Source organism: Leucoraja erinacea, chromosome 31, assembly GCF_028641065.1.
Source record: "Leucoraja erinacea ecotype New England chromosome 31, Leri_hhj_1, whole genome shotgun sequence".
Taxonomy (NCBI): Eukaryota; Metazoa; Chordata; class Chondrichthyes; order Rajiformes; family Rajidae; genus Leucoraja; species Leucoraja erinaceus.
The window spans coordinates 26730579-26747103 of NC_073407.1; the positions used below are offsets into that span (position 1 = coordinate 26730579).

The 16525-nt window shown below is 39.8% G+C and overlaps 1 protein-coding gene across 4 annotated transcripts; it reads right to left on the reverse strand.

Annotated features, from left to right (window-relative positions):
- Positions 1-468: 468 nt before the first annotated feature.
- On the reverse strand, positions 469-16492 carry dph7 (diphthamide biosynthesis 7). 4 transcript variants are annotated; one of them, XM_055660353.1, is made up of 10 exons: positions 16417-16492; positions 12718-12911; positions 12134-12273; positions 7850-7937; positions 6655-6749; positions 5672-5835; positions 4992-5064; positions 3951-4016; positions 3386-3558; positions 469-2158 (listed from the first exon to the last, which is right to left on the reverse strand). In XM_055660353.1, the coding sequence occupies exons 2-10, from the start codon at positions 12856-12858 to the stop codon at positions 1686-1688; spliced, it is 1413 nt and encodes a 470-aa protein (XP_055516328.1). In that variant the 5' UTR covers positions 12859-12911; positions 16417-16492; the 3' UTR covers positions 469-1685. The 4 variants fall into 4 exon arrangements, with proteins under 4 accessions (XP_055516328.1, XP_055516326.1, XP_055516330.1 ...); XM_055660351.1 differs by lacking the exon at positions 16417-16492 and adding an exon at positions 16205-16345; XM_055660355.1 differs by lacking the exon at positions 16417-16492 and adding an exon at positions 16205-16344 and having other exon boundaries at positions 6655-6746.
- Positions 16493-16525: the final 33 nt, after the last annotated feature.

Here is a 16525-nt window from a genome sequence, read left to right on the forward strand (position 1 = left end):
CACTTTAAATAAAGATATATATTGTGTTGCCAAAATGGCATATGCTATTACCCTGTTTGAATTCAACCAACATATTGAGATCACTTCCATTAGCTGAAGGTTTTTTTTAAGGTGACTTCAAAGAATATAATTTAAACAAACATTAAATTCCACCATTAAACTAAGAGCATAATATAAATGGAACATTTAATCAGAGAAATTAAAGTGTTTATCTTAATTTCCTCCACCCTCCCCCACTATAAGCGCATACATTTTCATTGGAGAAAGCGATAGATGTGTTTAACCTCTTTTCTCCCTATTGAATGTTACTGAAACATTCATCTCAGATGTCAGTGCAAGGAGGAAAGTGAAAGATAGAAACATTAAAACATGTAGAACAGCATTATTACAAACAGCTTTCTGTATCCCATGAAATACTCAGTGTAAGATTTTTGCAAGAATATTCAAGAACAAACATAAAATACTGAATTGATCAAACAAATAACTCTTTAATTACATTCTGGAGGTCTATAAGACATGTCTGTATATATTTAAAATTTGACTTACACATCAGTGGAAGACAGTTGCAAAAAAGATTGATAAAAAATGTATAATTGTTTAAATTCATACATTAAATCCATCGGTAAAAAATAAATTTAGTCTTGCTCAACTACTATGGATTTCCTTGAAATCCAAAAGCAGCTCTTAGCAAAAACTCCTGAGAACCAAAGCACCAGTTAATTAGAGGTCCACAGGACCAAAACACTTTGCTGTGAGGAGCTTCAATTGTACAGTTTCTCATGTCACCAGAAATGTGGATTGTAATAATTTACCAGTCACAGATCATGGTCAGAGAAAAGCAGAAAGCATCGGTTTATAAAGATCATTGGCAGAAGATCTAAATTAACCTTTGACACCAGGCCCCTTGAATTATTTTTAAATCCTGGGTGGCATAATCTGATTCAAATGACTTGTACAAATCCCTCCTCAATTCTTCTGTAGGTCTAGTATTGGGATTAATGAAGAGGTGTTTCAGACTAAATGATCCACGCATTACAGGAAATCTCCAGTGTACAAAAGGATTCTGTTCCTGAGAACTGTTTGTTATGTGAACTGTTTGTAAGTCAGAGATAAACAGAAACATCTGTGACGGGAGATCCGGAAGAGCGACAGTCAGTCAGCCTAGCTGACTCACTGAATAAACAAGTCTCCAACGCTAGCCTCAATCTAGCACCCATTATTGCAGCTGGTGAAAGACAACAACGGAATGACCCTATTCCCCCCTGGCATGATGCTGCAGCCAACAAATTCTTCCTTGCACATCCCACTAGTCTCCACACACTTGTCTGTGTGTATGGGGCATCCAGTCGCGTGTTTGTAACCCAGGGAGGACGTGTACCATTAATACTATATTTCTCATTGTATCTTTATTTCCAACCATATTTTAGTCTTTTACTATTATTTAATAGTGTGATCAATTACATCACAAAGCTACCAACTTCTATCCCACTTTCCCCTTCACCTGAAGCATTTATGTAGCCGAGAACACCAAAATATTGGCACTATTTTAAGAATAATGAACTGTTATAAATTTCATGCCCAACTTTTCTACAGGATACTGAAAATTAAAATGATCAAACTATACTCTTCCCTTGTGCAATCTGGCCTCACCAGTACTTTATAATAGTATACACTTTTTGAAAAAATTAAGTGGAAGATACAGTGTTGTTTCTTTCCCACTTCCAAACATGCAAGACATGGTCATAGAAGGAACACGTTGCCAACAAATCACCTTTCTTTTTAGTCCAATCAATCCCGGCCTTGAGGTTCTGCTGCTCTTTCATGGCAAGGTCCGTACTTGGACATTGAGAGGCACCACTGGCCTGCAAACTGCTTGAAGACCTAGAGCCATAATCATCTGCCTCATCTTCTACCACCATATCAAATAAACCTGTGGGAGATTCATACTGGATCTTTAGATGCTGGAACTTGACTACTGCTTCCTTTGTTCCTTGTTCAGGATCCTTTTTCCTCTGAGTTTCAGCTAATAACGAAGGTACAGACCAAGGCCCTGAGGTGGGTTGAGCATCGATTGATAACCTTGACCAGTCTGCCCCATATGCCAGTGAATTGTGTAATATGTATGAATAAAGAATCGGGCATCCTTCTTGACCTGCAGCTGAAGAAAACAGAAACTATTTGAATTAAAATAAACACGTACTATGAAATAATACATAGCATTGAAAAACAGTTAATACACAACTATGCTATTGGCTATACAATCCCGTTCAAAGGGTCTTGACAAACAAACGCATGGTTACCGAATTATTTGCAGTTTACGGTTAAATCCAATCATATCCAGGCTTCTTAATATTAATTTTATACGACGCTGCCTTTCATTCTATTATTTTGAGTTCCGTGGTAAAAAAGCTGTCATTTTGTGTAAACAGATACCAATTACTCTTAAATTCAGTCTCAGCCACAATATTCACCAGCTGTAATACCTTATCTATTAAGAATCTTACAACTCACTAATGACTTAGTTATGTGACCAACAAGTGATTCAGACAAAACAGACACAAAATGCTCAGCGGGCCAGAGAGAAGGAATGGGTGACGTGTCGGGTCGAGACCCTTCAGACTGAAGAAGGGACTCGACCCGAAACATCATCCATTCCTTCTCCAGAGATGCTGCCTGTCCTGCAGAGTTACTCCAGATTCTTGTGTCTATCTTCTCTTTAAATTTAAAGTAGTACTTCCTCACAAATTCAAACTACAAAACAAAGAGGTTAAAATTCTCCAAATTACAAGAAAATATTTTCCAGCTCTTTTGGTGTCATCCATTTCAGGGTCTGCCCTCCAGAAAACCGCCCTGCTAATGAAGTTTGCATGCAGGCAATAGAGAACATAATCGAGAATTTCACAAATCATTTCCAAGTAGACTTAGACTTCTGATCAATAAGAAATCCTGCCTGACAAAATTAATTAAAACATTTTCTGTTATTGTAATAAATTAATAATTCTTTAAATGCCCAGTAAACCATAGTCCAAAATCATACCCCTAAATTGATCCTGCACAGATCTGATGTCAAGGAAATCAGCATTTATAACAGTATTTTTACCAAACGCTGACATTTTTCTCTATCTTGTCCAGGGGCATTGAAGCTAAATTTATCACTTCAATTTCTGTCTCTGCTGAGATCAGATAGTTCACTAAGAATTAAACTCATGATATTTCTGATCTGTAAGCAATTAAATTACAGCACCAAACAATTAATTTATTACAAATAAGCTGTCTAGGCTGACGATGCACCAAAGAACATGGAACACAACCATTTCTATTTTAGCAAATAGACGTTAGCATTTATAATGCATCTTTTCAGGTTGACAACTGTTAAAAGACTCACCGAGTGCACCCTCACAGTCCAGGATATGGTATCCATTGTGCATGCATGCTGCAAGCAGCAGGTCTTCCTGACTTGGATGCCACTTCACCCTCCATACACCTCCGTGGACGTGGGTATCTGCCAACGGTCGCTTCATCTGCCGGGAATCCCAGATAAGAACATGTTCGTCATAACTGAAAAGAAAAATAGAATGAATAAAATTGATCTTTATAAACAGAAACAAGTCCATTCACATATTGAATTAGTTACATTCATGGTTAAAGTACACAATACTTTTAAAAAATAAATTAAATGCAATTATTCTTCTCAATTTCCCCTTTAGCCATTGAACTCAAATTTCACTGTATCTTAATTGGTACATGTGACAATTAAATTGAATCTGGAAACTTGCACTAGCTTTCTCAAAAAATCACCAGGAAACTTTAGTAAAGATGGAGAACTGTCAAGGCCAATCAGGATAGATTTGAGTAAAACATTAATTTTAGTTAATTAATGTGCAGATCAACAAAATTCCCCAAAGAACACAAAGCAAAGTTCCTCCCGTTTTAGTAAGTACAAATTGCACCTTCCAGTAGCCAGTATGTGTTGTTTATGCGGATTGCTTTGGATACTGCACACACCCATCGAGTGCCTGAAAAACAAATATTTGTTTGAGAATTAAAGGGCAACCTGAGATTTTAATTTCCCTTTAAAACTTCAGTACTGTGAAGAGCACCAAAATCTGCCAGGTTCAGTAGCTGATTCATAACACATTAGTTATGTCATCCAACATTATGGTAGAAGTGGGATTATTGAAGTGGAAAGGCTAGGACTAAACAGATAAAGTATCCATCAATCTCTGTTCAAAGTCTCTATGTAGATTACAGATATGATCAGGCTCCACACAGTGACAGATCACACACCAAGATTATGTATAATGCTGAATTAAATCAGAACACTGCTGTGATGCAACCAAAAAAAGTTATTGCCTTTTCCCTCGAGCCTCTACGCATTATTCTGCAAAATGTTTCAACACGGACTTTCGTCCTTTCTCAGGACAAAAGCAAAAATGAGAATTTACAAAATGTAGAAAACTGACTTGCTAAAATTGCTCTGGATTGACCAGGAAAAGCAAGAGGATTGGCAGCCACTTTACTGCTCGAACTTCCAATCTATCAATCAGAAGCAGGTGACACAGTACCAGTACCTTTCATCTGTGGGTCCTTTGCTGGCATCCTGCCCCACTGATGGGGTAAAGCTTTTGTAATTAAACTGTTATGCAAATCGAGTTTGAGATTGTCTGTCCGTCTTTGGGTGAAGTGTTTTCGTGCATTATTGTCCATAGAGCTGTGGACACGGTCAGACTAATGGGTGAGGATCTTTCACAGGAATCTGAAATTCAAGCTGTGCCTGAAACCTGGAATTATTTAAAACTAATTACATGTGTTCAATTCTCCAGGTAAAATACAACTCGCCTAAAAGCTTAAGGCTTCACCAGGATATACAAAGTGAAGGATATACAAATTTAAACACAAGCACCCATTCAGCTCCTTATAGCTGAGGAATTTATTAGAGTAGTTACAGAGTTGTATTAGAGGAGTTGCACTTTTAAACATTGTGCACATACCTGGTGCTAATGAAGACTGGCTTATTAGTCCCTGTCCGCATGTCCCAACCTTTCAACTTACTGTCATCACCTCCTGGAGAAGGACAGAAAGAGAAATAAAATTAAACTAGCACACTTCTAAGCAGCTCACAAATACATTCTCATTGAAATATAAACTCTTTGTGGGCTTTTTGTAGACCAGTATCTGGAGTTCCTTATCTCATTACCCTCAAAATATACTTGCCTCTCCATCTTTGGGCCAAGAAACCAAGTGTTAAGCTAGAGAAAAGGTAAAATTTGACTGCTACCGTGTTGTGAACATGCAGGTACACATCTGGTGAGGTCAGGACTGTGCTCTGTTATGATGCTTTTCATAAAGTGCATAAACTGCTAATATTTCTATCTTGGATTACACATGAAGCCTCTGTTAGCCAGTTAACATATTTCTGCAAGAATCAATCCTTGTACAAAAGGGATAAATGGTAGCGGTGGGGGGGAATTTGGGAAAGGATGGTCAGGAAAAAACATTTGAAAGTGATTAACTGCACTTCCTAGGATCAATTCTACAATTCGGCCACCACTTAGTCTAGTTTAAATGATAAAGTTTACTAGTGTTGGTAAAGGAATAGTTCAGGCACAGATAAAAATGAGCAGGTTTGGGGCTGACTTTCACTCAACTGCTCCGAACATGACCAAGCTACCTGAATAAATAACATCTGTATTCCAGTAATTGAAAGCTGCAATCCAAGCTTCAAAGTCATGTGCCTTCCACTGGGAGACCACGGCCATTGCTGATCTACTGCTGTCCACAGATACCAGGCTCAAACATCCCTTTGAGTCACTACAAATGATCTTGACAGGTTCACTGTGAACACAAAAATGAAAAAGGTCATAATAATAATAATAAACTTTATTTCGGACTCAAGGTCCTCAAGGGACAACATTACATTAAAATACATTGCATATAAAAACACCATAAAAGACATATAAAATCTTATATGTATATAAGACTATATCGCTTAAAAGCATCATAAATTATATATTTAAAAAAATACACGATTTAAAATCCAGAATAAAAAAAGAAAGATCAGTGTTCTACAACGGGACAGCAATACCAGTGTCTCCACAACTGGGATTGGTAGCGTGTAGTGCTAAACCTTATGTTTGACAAGGCCACAATAATTACATTTTGAGGCGTATTTATCCTGCAAATGAATTTATACAAATTATTTCTTAGGATAGCTTCTAAAGTACCGACTCCTGCAGCCACAAACATGTTACTAGCACTACACCATCTAGGTTTCCTTAGCAGTGTTCTCATGCCATCATTATATGACACCTTTAGTCTTAGCTTGTCTTTCCATAGTTCGACCACAGGTGCGCCGTATAGAGTGGTGTGCAATATGCTCTAAACAGCAACATCTTCACCACATATGTACACGCACCAAACTTACGTAAGATTAGCCACACAACATTCTACATTTCAGAAAAATTTTGACTTTAAAAGTAGGACATAAACTTTACAAAGAGGACATTTTACTAACATTGATTAAGTTACTCAGAGAGCTTACACATTTAAAAATGAAGGAAATAATCAATAAATTACTCTAGAAAATATAATTTGAAATTCCCTTTGGAAAAAAAAAAAAAAAAAAAGAGAGAATGAGCAGAAATAAAAACTTACTGCCATTTTCCTGTTGACCAGTCCAGGGATAGAGCCAGGCTTTCAGGCCCTAACTTAACACTGCACATGGGCTCCAATGAGCAGCTGTTTTTCTGCTGAACGAAAAGATTTCATTGAGCCACAGAAAACTCTCCATTTTAATGTCCACATTTCAATTTGGCTTTATCACCATTTTTTTACCTTTCCACATGTATACAGAGTTTCACACATATTAATTTTAAGGAGGCTTGAAACTGATTTATGTTTGCAAGGAGCTTTATTGACAGGTCCATTCTCGTTTCCTCCAAACATCTAATAGGTGCATTAAAAAGAGAATAAAAACAAATACTGGACCAATTACCCCACCCTAATCCATGGTAGTGAGGGTAAATGACATCAGAACAAATTATTTAGATGCAAAGTTTTTGGAAGGAGTGGGTGTAAGGGAAGCAATTTCCAATTAAAGATGAAGCAACATCTTTAAGTAGCATTGATTTTTTTCCTGCAGCCCATGAAAGACATTTGATATTTTAGATTTCATTTTACAAAACCAAGATAGTTTTAACATTAGCCTAAAGCAAGTAATAAAGTTACCAAAGGCTCCTTTGAAAGACTAGCCACACAAAGCCAAGACTGATCTGGATACATTTGGATATGTAAGTGGATAGGGGAGGTTTAGAGGGAAATTGGCCAAATGCAGGCAAATGGGACTGGTACAGTATGTCAACTTGGTCAGCATAGACAAGGCCTAAAGGACTGTTCCATGCTATATAGCTCTATGACTGGATGACTCCAGCATTTTGTGTCTACCTTTGACTCTATCCTCTAATCCATTCCGTTACATAGATTATGAATATCTGGACTCTGACAACATTCCAAGTATTACAGCTTTCCAACCCCAAAATTGCCTTTTTTTTCATTTTCTATGTTAACTAATCATCAAAGCACACCAGCATAATAACCTTAAAGATAGGTATACTAACCTTGTTTAACAACCTCGTGTGTCAACTTATCGGAAATCTTTTGAAAATCCCAAACTACCACGTTAACTAGTTCACCCGTAACCAGTTAGTTACAACTTCTATTAAAATTTGCAAGAAATTTGGCAAACACTACTTCCTTTTGTAAATCTCTTTTAACTACTATTTTCCATGTTCCTGATTCCCATTTCCTTCAAAGATTTCAGCATTTTTTCCACTAAAAATAGTACACATGCCTTATTTGGTGTTAGATTATACAGTTCCAGGCTTCCTTCAGCATTCGCTACACCAAGTACAGGATACCCAGCCATGGGCACATGACACCTGCAATCAAGATAGTTTTAGATTATCATTCCAATTTTCAGAAGAAAACAACTCATTACGTAGTGAAGTCATGCAAAATTTCAGTTAACCAAAAATACAGACAAGAATCAAGCTGTATCAAATCATGAGAATACTTCCCATGTCTAATGTGTCGATTATGGTCATTTTAGGTTAGATCTCCAGTCTGCAGTGAATTACTATCATTTAGGATGAAAGTAGAAATGCAACCACAGTTTCCATTAATGTGTCAGATGTTCTAATTAGTTTGTTCAGTGTTCTTGTTCTGACAGCTACTAACTTACAAATTTCAGATCTACACAAGATAATCCATCATGTTTAATGTCACCAGTCTCCCCTGTAGGCAGATTGTTATTATTGTATAGAGAGTCATTCAATAACAGGTTAAATAACGCGTCATGTTAAATGAGTTGAATTCTCATTATTTCTCAAGTTGAATGCTCTTGTTCCTAAAACAAGTTCCACATTTTTCATTAAATTAGAATGACAAAAAAAGCTGATTCAACTTGCAATAATATGCAAGTAAAAATGAAGCAGCATCCAACAGGGAAACAATCAACCCATACCAGCTCTACAAAGAGCAAAGCTCTGTAGTTCTGCCACATTGAGTGTAAAACATAAAATGCCATGCAGTTCTGTCATATGGCGGTGGACAATTAAGCGGGTAACAGGAGGAGGTGGTTCTAATAATAATAATAATAATAATAAATTTTATTTTCGGGTGCCTTTCAAAGTCTCAAGGACACCTTACAGAAATTAACAGAAGAGAAAAAACATATAGTCGGAGTAAAATAAATAATAAGGACATCACCAATACACAAATTAAAGACAGAAATCGCTCCAAAGACAAAAAATCAAAAAACACAATGTGAAAGAGAGAGCAGTGGCAGCTAAAGCGCGCCAGCGTCCACTCTCCTTTCCGACAGCCATCTTGGACAGACTAACATATTAACTTACACACAGGAAAAAAATCATCCCCCCACAGTGGTTACCACTGTTGGGGAAGGCACAATGTCCAGTCCCCATCCCCAGTTCACCCAAAGTCAGGCCTATTGAGGCCTCCGCTAATGCCTCTACGGAGGCCCGATGTTCCTGGCCGTTCTGGCCGGGTGGTGTTGCCCCGGCGTCGGGAGAGCCCTCTCAGCGGCTGGGCCACCTGGAACGGCCGCTTCCTAGCTGGGGACCGTGGCTTCCGAAGCCGACAAGGCCGCGCCGATTTGGAGCTCCCCGGCTCCTGATGTTAGAGTCGGCGCAGCCCGTTCCGCTCCGCAGACCCGCAGCCCGGAGGTGTTGATCTCGGGGGTCACAGCTCACCAGAGCTCCAGCGCGAGTCGATCCAGCGCGGCGACCCAGGCAAGGCATCGCCCGCTCCGCTCTACGCGATAGCGCTCCAGCGCTGTGCCGCCACCGAAGCCGAGGTGCTGGGCGGTCCCCGCCAGGAAACAGCGCTCCACGCCCGCTGGTAGGCCACGAGGGCGGGTCGACGGGGCAGCCCTGAGAAAAAAAGCTGCCTCCTGCCAGATTCAGGGACAATAAAATCATAAAGTTCGCGGACACTACAGTGGTGGACTCATCAGTGGAGATGACGAAACAACCAGGTAGGGACCTAGAAGTATAACGGACAACCTCACCTGGTCCAGGAACACCACTGGGACCGTCAAACGGGCCCATCAGCGACTGCCTTCCCCCCACATTGCATCAATAAAAAGTGCAACTTTCGGACAACTGCAGAGGGACGAGGGGAGCACAAGACCCTACTGAAAACTTCGCTGTCTGAAAAAATGTGAATTAAGTTCCAGCAGCCGTTGCCCCAAGAGAGATCGGCTCCCCGGACTGCCTCCTCGGTTCCTAAGAGGCTGCTAAGTATCCTGTCAAAATGAGACTTGCAGGTACATGGCCACTCAAATACGGACATTTTTTTTATGATTGGTTTACTGTTTTTAACATTGTGTTTTTTTACCTGATTTTAACTATTTATTCTGTTCCATCAGGGACTGGATTGTTTTTTTTTTAGTGTTATTATGTGAGAAGTGTTTTAAATTTCATGTGCGAGGCTCCGCTATTCACTGGGAAACGTCTTTTCATTTTGCACTGTACTTGTTGCTTGCAAGATGACAATAAAGGTTGATTGATTGATTGATTGATTGATTGATTGGTTATGGACAAGGCTGAAACACTTGTGGTAACTTTCACCCAAATGCCAAATGATTTATCCAAGTTTGAGTCCTCCCAAAATAACCACCATCACAGAAGTCACTTCCAGACAAGTTGGTTCTTGATAACACATGAAGCAAAAGACTCAGAACACAAAGGTAGCAAAAGCTATTGGGCCATACAATATCTCAACACACACCAGAGCCGACTATGCTTCCAGCCAAGCTGCTCCAGATCAATCAAAACACTGGCATCTGCCCAACTATGTGGAAAATTGCCCAGGGGTGTTGTGTTCTCGAGAAGCAGGGAAACTACAATCTTCACAATTAACATTCCGTCTTCTATCAGCCATCAGCAAAGTGATACAAGATGTCAAGCAGCACTTACTCACAAAAACTCTGCTCACTGATTACCAGTCTAGGTTTCACCATACCATACACCTTCAAACCCCACTACAGCTTCGGTGTAAACATTTATCAAAAGACTACGGTAATTGTTGTGAGGTGTGCATTTTGAGAAGTAAAACCAAGGCAGGACCTTTACATTGAATGGCAGTGTGCTGGGGACTATTATAGGGCAAAGGGGCCTAGGAATGCAGGTACACAATACCCTGAAAGTGGTTTCGCAGAGAGATCGGGTGGTTAAGGCAGCTTTCAGTAGATTGGACTTCATTATTCAAGGTATTGATTACAGACAATGGGATGAGATGTTACCGTTGTACATGACATTAGTAAGGCCACATTTGGAGTATATTGTTCAGTTTTGATCAACCTGCTATAGGAAGGGTGTTGGAAAGCTGGAATTATTGCAGAGAAGATATACGAGAATATTGCCAGGTATGCCTGAACTATAGGAAAAGGTTGAACAGGCTAGGACTTTATTCCTTGGAGTGCAGGAAGCTGAGAGATGATCATATTGAGGTGTATAAAATCATGATGAGAATAGAATTAATGCAGTATTTTACCTAGAGTATGGTAATCAACAACCAGAGGACCTAGGTTGAAGGTGAGGGAGGAAAGATTTAATAGGAACCTAAGGGGCAACTTTTGCCACAGATGGCGTTGGGTGTGTGGAATGAGCTGCCAAAGGTAGTAATTGAGGCAGGTATTATAAAAATGTTAAAATCCATTTGGACAGGTACATGGATAGGACAGATTTAGAGGGATATGGGCCAAACACAAGCACGTGGGACTTACAGTGATGGGGCATCTTGGTAGGCATTGACAAGTTTGTCTAAAGACCCTGATTCCATGCTGTATGACTCCATGACATAAACTAGCTGTGCTGCCAGCCCCCCTCTCCCCCCTCCCCCGCATCACATCCCTCCCAGAAAAAGTACCTCATCAGGTTAGTCAAATAGTCAACTTTGTCAAGCTCTGAATATTAGGGATTAGACATGCAAATGAGTTGCCAGTACATTAAAACAATACATAGAACATGTCAGTCTTTTCTACAAGGGTAGATTTTCATGACTGAACGTGGAAGGAGTTATGTTTTCTTGTACATTAAAATGCTTGAAACTAAAGTACAATGAATTACCAAGGCAAAAATGGATGACCTTTATATCTATAAGCAGTGAAATCATCTTACAAGTCTAGAAGGAATTGGTGAAATGATATGTGTACCATTTGGTCTCCTATTAAGGAATTAACTTGCATTTGAAGTAGTTCACATATGCTTCACTTGATCCCTGGAATAAAGGGAAAGATTGACCAGGTTGGGCCTATACACATTGAAGTTTAGAGTAAATAGATGGAATTCTTCTACCAGAGAGTTATGAATCTTTGCAATTCTCTACTTTGAAAGTTGAATGACTGTATATATCCAAAGCTGATTATCAAACTACTGGGGAGTCACGGTTTATGGGCAACAGATGGGGAGAGTGGAATCAAGGCCAATATCAGATCAGCCATGATCTTACTCAATGGTGGACTAGCCTTTAGGTATAATCACATCCTGCTCCTATTTTGTGTGTTCATAAAAGCCCTATGTGATACTTTATATCCAACCTCATTGACGCTTACCATTTGAGATCTAATATTGCAGGCATTTCAATCCTCTGTATCTCTGTTAAAGGAGAATAAAGCTGTTTCTGTTGAAAGCAGTAAAGGTAAAGCCGCCCCTGCCGGAGTTGAGGCTTATTAATTTCCGAGTCTCCTGACCCCTGGAAAATCAAAGTTATAAATAGTCAGTTAAAAATTATATTAAGTCATTACTAGACATCTAAATTTAAGAGATCTCTCTTTGAAAGGCTGTTTTGAGGGAATTCTTTGAACCATGAAATGAATCAGTTATATCTGACCATGCTCTCCATTTCTATAGATTCATTGTGTCAAAGACCAATGGGCAACAATGAAACCATGCTTTTCTACTGTATTCACAGGCCAATACCGAGGGTAATTGCAGTGACCCCACGCCTGCCCAGCCAATATTAGCACAGGCTTCAATTGAATCACTAACATTCCAAAAATATTATTATCAATGTTACTCCTGTTTGATTCATTAGAAAACTTAATTACAGTCTTCAAATTAGGAAATATTCTTAATAATAACTAAAGTGAGATTTAATTGCAAAAAACAATTTCCCTTCCTGTAAACAGCGTTGTACCTTCTCTTCAGGATTCTTTAATTGATAAGTACCACAGGTTAGTACATGATGCCATTTGTCAATCGGGCACCACTCCACAGCATCTGCACTGTACTCTGTATCCACTACCTGGAGGGTTCGAGCTGTACGTCGAGCTTCCATGTCAATAACTCATCGCAGGGCCTGATTTAATTGTCTAAAAATAAATGCTGCATCTGAAAAGAAAAAACTTGCAGTTATTTTTCGATCAAAACTGTCCACAACAAAAATAGAAAAGTTATACATAATTATTAATACTCCCATTTGTGAATAACAAGTACGACAAAAGGCTATGTATGTCCATCAACAACCTGGATAAAACACACACTTTGGGTTGTGACATATTGCAGTACAGTATTTACAGCATAAAACAAGACTGCTCAACTCGCCGGATCCATGCTCCACACAAGCCTCATCCTTTATGCAAACTATAATACATTCATACCTGGGTTAAACAAGATAGTTGAATGTTAAAGCAAAGTGGTCTCCAAACTTCGCCACATAGACTGCAGGCTGTCCAACCTGAAGATGGCAGCCTCATATACTCTAGTATTATTGGTGAATAAATGCTAATCCCAGAAGAAAGATAGAATTGTGTACAAGCTGATGTAAATGCAGAAAGTTTTAATCTTCCTGGTGGCCCCCAAATTTCTCATTGTGCACCCAAGTAGCACAAGGCAAAAAGTTTAAAATCTCTTGGCATAGGTACAAACACACATTTAAAGAATTTCTTTTTCCCAGTTGTACTAACCTAGAAACTGAATCTATACTCAGTAAATATAAATTCATCTTCAGACACTTTTCTATTTAAAGTTAAGAGAAAAAGAAACATTTGCTTTTCAACACCGCAGTCAGTTAACCAAAGCACTATTGAACCAAAACATGAGCTCCTGACTATTCTGTTCTGACAATGTGCTTCTCCCCCTCCCTTCATACAGCAAGTGATATTCCACCTAATATTGTTATTTGATCTCCAAACCAGCATTTTGCACTAGAAATATTTTGTGAGTCACTGGAACATTTAGGGCCATAGTTCCAAGTAAACTAAATTGATTTTCAGTATAATTCTCCTGATATTAGCTAAACCAGTACAAAATGAAAAGGAACAAATACCGTACAATTAATTCCCCGCCTTTCACATTAGTTTAAATACAAATCCCACTGGAAGGTTCCATTCACGTCTCGTTGCATCCCCAAATCAAATGAATCACTACAGATTATTCAATAGCGTTTCTACACATTCGAGCCTCCAGAGTAATGAAGCACCAATTTACAGTTTATACGATTACACCCATAATGTTACTGAACCGTCCTCTCACCAACTCAAGAGCAGCCCTCACCTCCCAGCTATATCATTGGAAACCTTTGAACTCTATTTAATCAGACCTTATCTTGCAGTAAATGTTATAGCCTATATACACTTGATTGTGATCATGTATGGTCGTTTCTTTGACCGGATAGGACACAAACGAAAGCTTTTCACAGTACCTTGCTACACGTGACAATAATAAACTGAACTAAGAGTGTGAACTGAAAGAAAACATGAAATCCTTACTTGCAGCAGCATAACACAGTAAAGGGATGTGGGTCAATGCAGGCAAATGGGACCGGCATTGTGTCAGCACAAATAAATTGGGGCGAAGGGCCCATTTCTGTGATGTGTAACTATGACTCTATAGCCGGGGCATAGACATAAAAATCTGGTATAACTCAGCGGGTCAGACAGCATCTCTGGAGAAAAGGAATAGGTGATGTTTCGGCTCGAGACCCTTCTTCAGAGAGCCAGGGGACAGGGAAACGAGAAACGTAGACGGTGTAATAGAGAGATTAATAGAAGAAATGAATGAAAGATATGCAAAAAAGTGACGGCGATCAAGGAAATGTGGAGCCCACAATAGTCCATTGTTGGCTGCGGGGAAGGTGATGACGAGTGGATAGACTGGGAAACTAAACAGGACGACAGTGAAACTAGGAGACAGACACACAATATGCTGGAGTAACTCAGAGGGACAGGCAGCATCACTGGAGAGAAAAACGAGAATTGAATTACATAGAAAATAGGTGCAGGAGGAGGCCATTCGGCACTTTGAGCCAGCACCGCCATTCATTGTGATCATGGCTGATCGTCCCCTATCAATAACCCGTGCCTGCCTTCTCCCCATATCCCTTGCCTCCACTAGCCCCTAGAGCTCTATCTAACTCTCTCTTAAATCTATCCACTTGGCCTCCACTGCCCTCTATGGCAGGGAATTCCATACATTCACAACTCTCTGGGTGAAAAAGTTTTTTCTCACCTCAGTCTTAAATGACCTCCCCTTTATTCTAAGACTGTGGCCCCTGGTTCTGGACTTGCCCAACATTGGGAACATTTTTCCTGCATCTAGCTTGTCCAGTCCATTTATAATTTTATATGTTTCTATAAGATTCCCCCTCATCCTTCCAATTGAATTTTATTAGCCAATACATTACACTTACAAGGAATTTGCCTTGGTGCTTTGCTCGCAGGGATAACGACACGATATACACAACACAGCACACAATTTAAAATAAAACATGTGAAGAAATGTAAACATGTGAAGAATAACATACAATGCCAGAGTTTTTAATCTATACTCCCAAGCCTTTCCTGACGTCCACTGAGCGAGGGCTGTATATGTATATATGTATGTAGTTTGTTTGTTTATACTATTCTTATAACAAATGTAAAACACTTTGGCCAACGAGAGCTGTTTTTTTTTTAATGTGCTATATAAATAAATGTGACTTGACTTACTATACTTTATACATTTATTGAACATTGTTAAAAAATACAAACACAAATAAACTTGTAAACAATAAAAAAATAAAATAAAACACAAAGGAAAACAAACAAATAAGTAACTCAAATAATACAAATAATATCGTTCATGTTCAAAAGGGGTAAGAAGAAGTTCGAAAATTTTTCTGGTCCTACCCCCTCTTATTTTCTATACATTTTCATGGAAAAACAAAATAATGGGACCCAAAATCTGTTGAACAGTCCACAAACAAGAAATAACCAAACAGAAAAGAAAATCACTGGTCCAGCTCATAACCATTCAATCTTTTGTTTCTGAAGCGTGTTTTTAGTTTGAATAGAGTCTTACATTTTTTCAGCTCATCATGGCAGTTATTCCAGAGACTAACACCCTTTGCTGTAACACAGTGGACTTGACTTGAGAGCTAAAGGAGGCGACAGACGTTTGGCTGTTGACTGGTACAACGTCTATCACTAAAGGTTACACAGAAAAGCTGGAGAAACTCAGCGGGTGCAGCAGCATCTATGGAGCGAAGGAAATAGGCAACGTTTCGGGCCGAAACCCTTCTTCAGACCTTTATCACTAAAGGTTTCCTGCCTCCATCAGACAGACACAAAAAGCTGGAGTAACTCAGCGGGACGGGCAGCATCTATGGAGACAAGGAACGGGTCGAGACCCTTCTTCAGACTCACCAGCTTTTTGTGTCTATCTTCGGTCTAAACCAGCAGCTGCAGTTCCTTCTCACACACTCAGCCCTTCGTCGTTTCGGATCTATGGTTGCCCGTTCCCTCTCCCGCCATTCGGCCCCGCGGGCGGCAGCGCGCGCCCACCCCCCTATCCCACCTCGCGCGCGTCCCCCGAGGGCGGCCGTTGCCCCTCCCCCGCGCGCCCAACGGTCACTCACCCCATTCCCGCCAGCCTGCTAGTCCCCTCACTCCGCGCATGCTCCCTCCCCCCGCCCATCGGAGGCGGGCCTTGCCGCGATTGACAGCCGCGACGACCATTCCCACCGC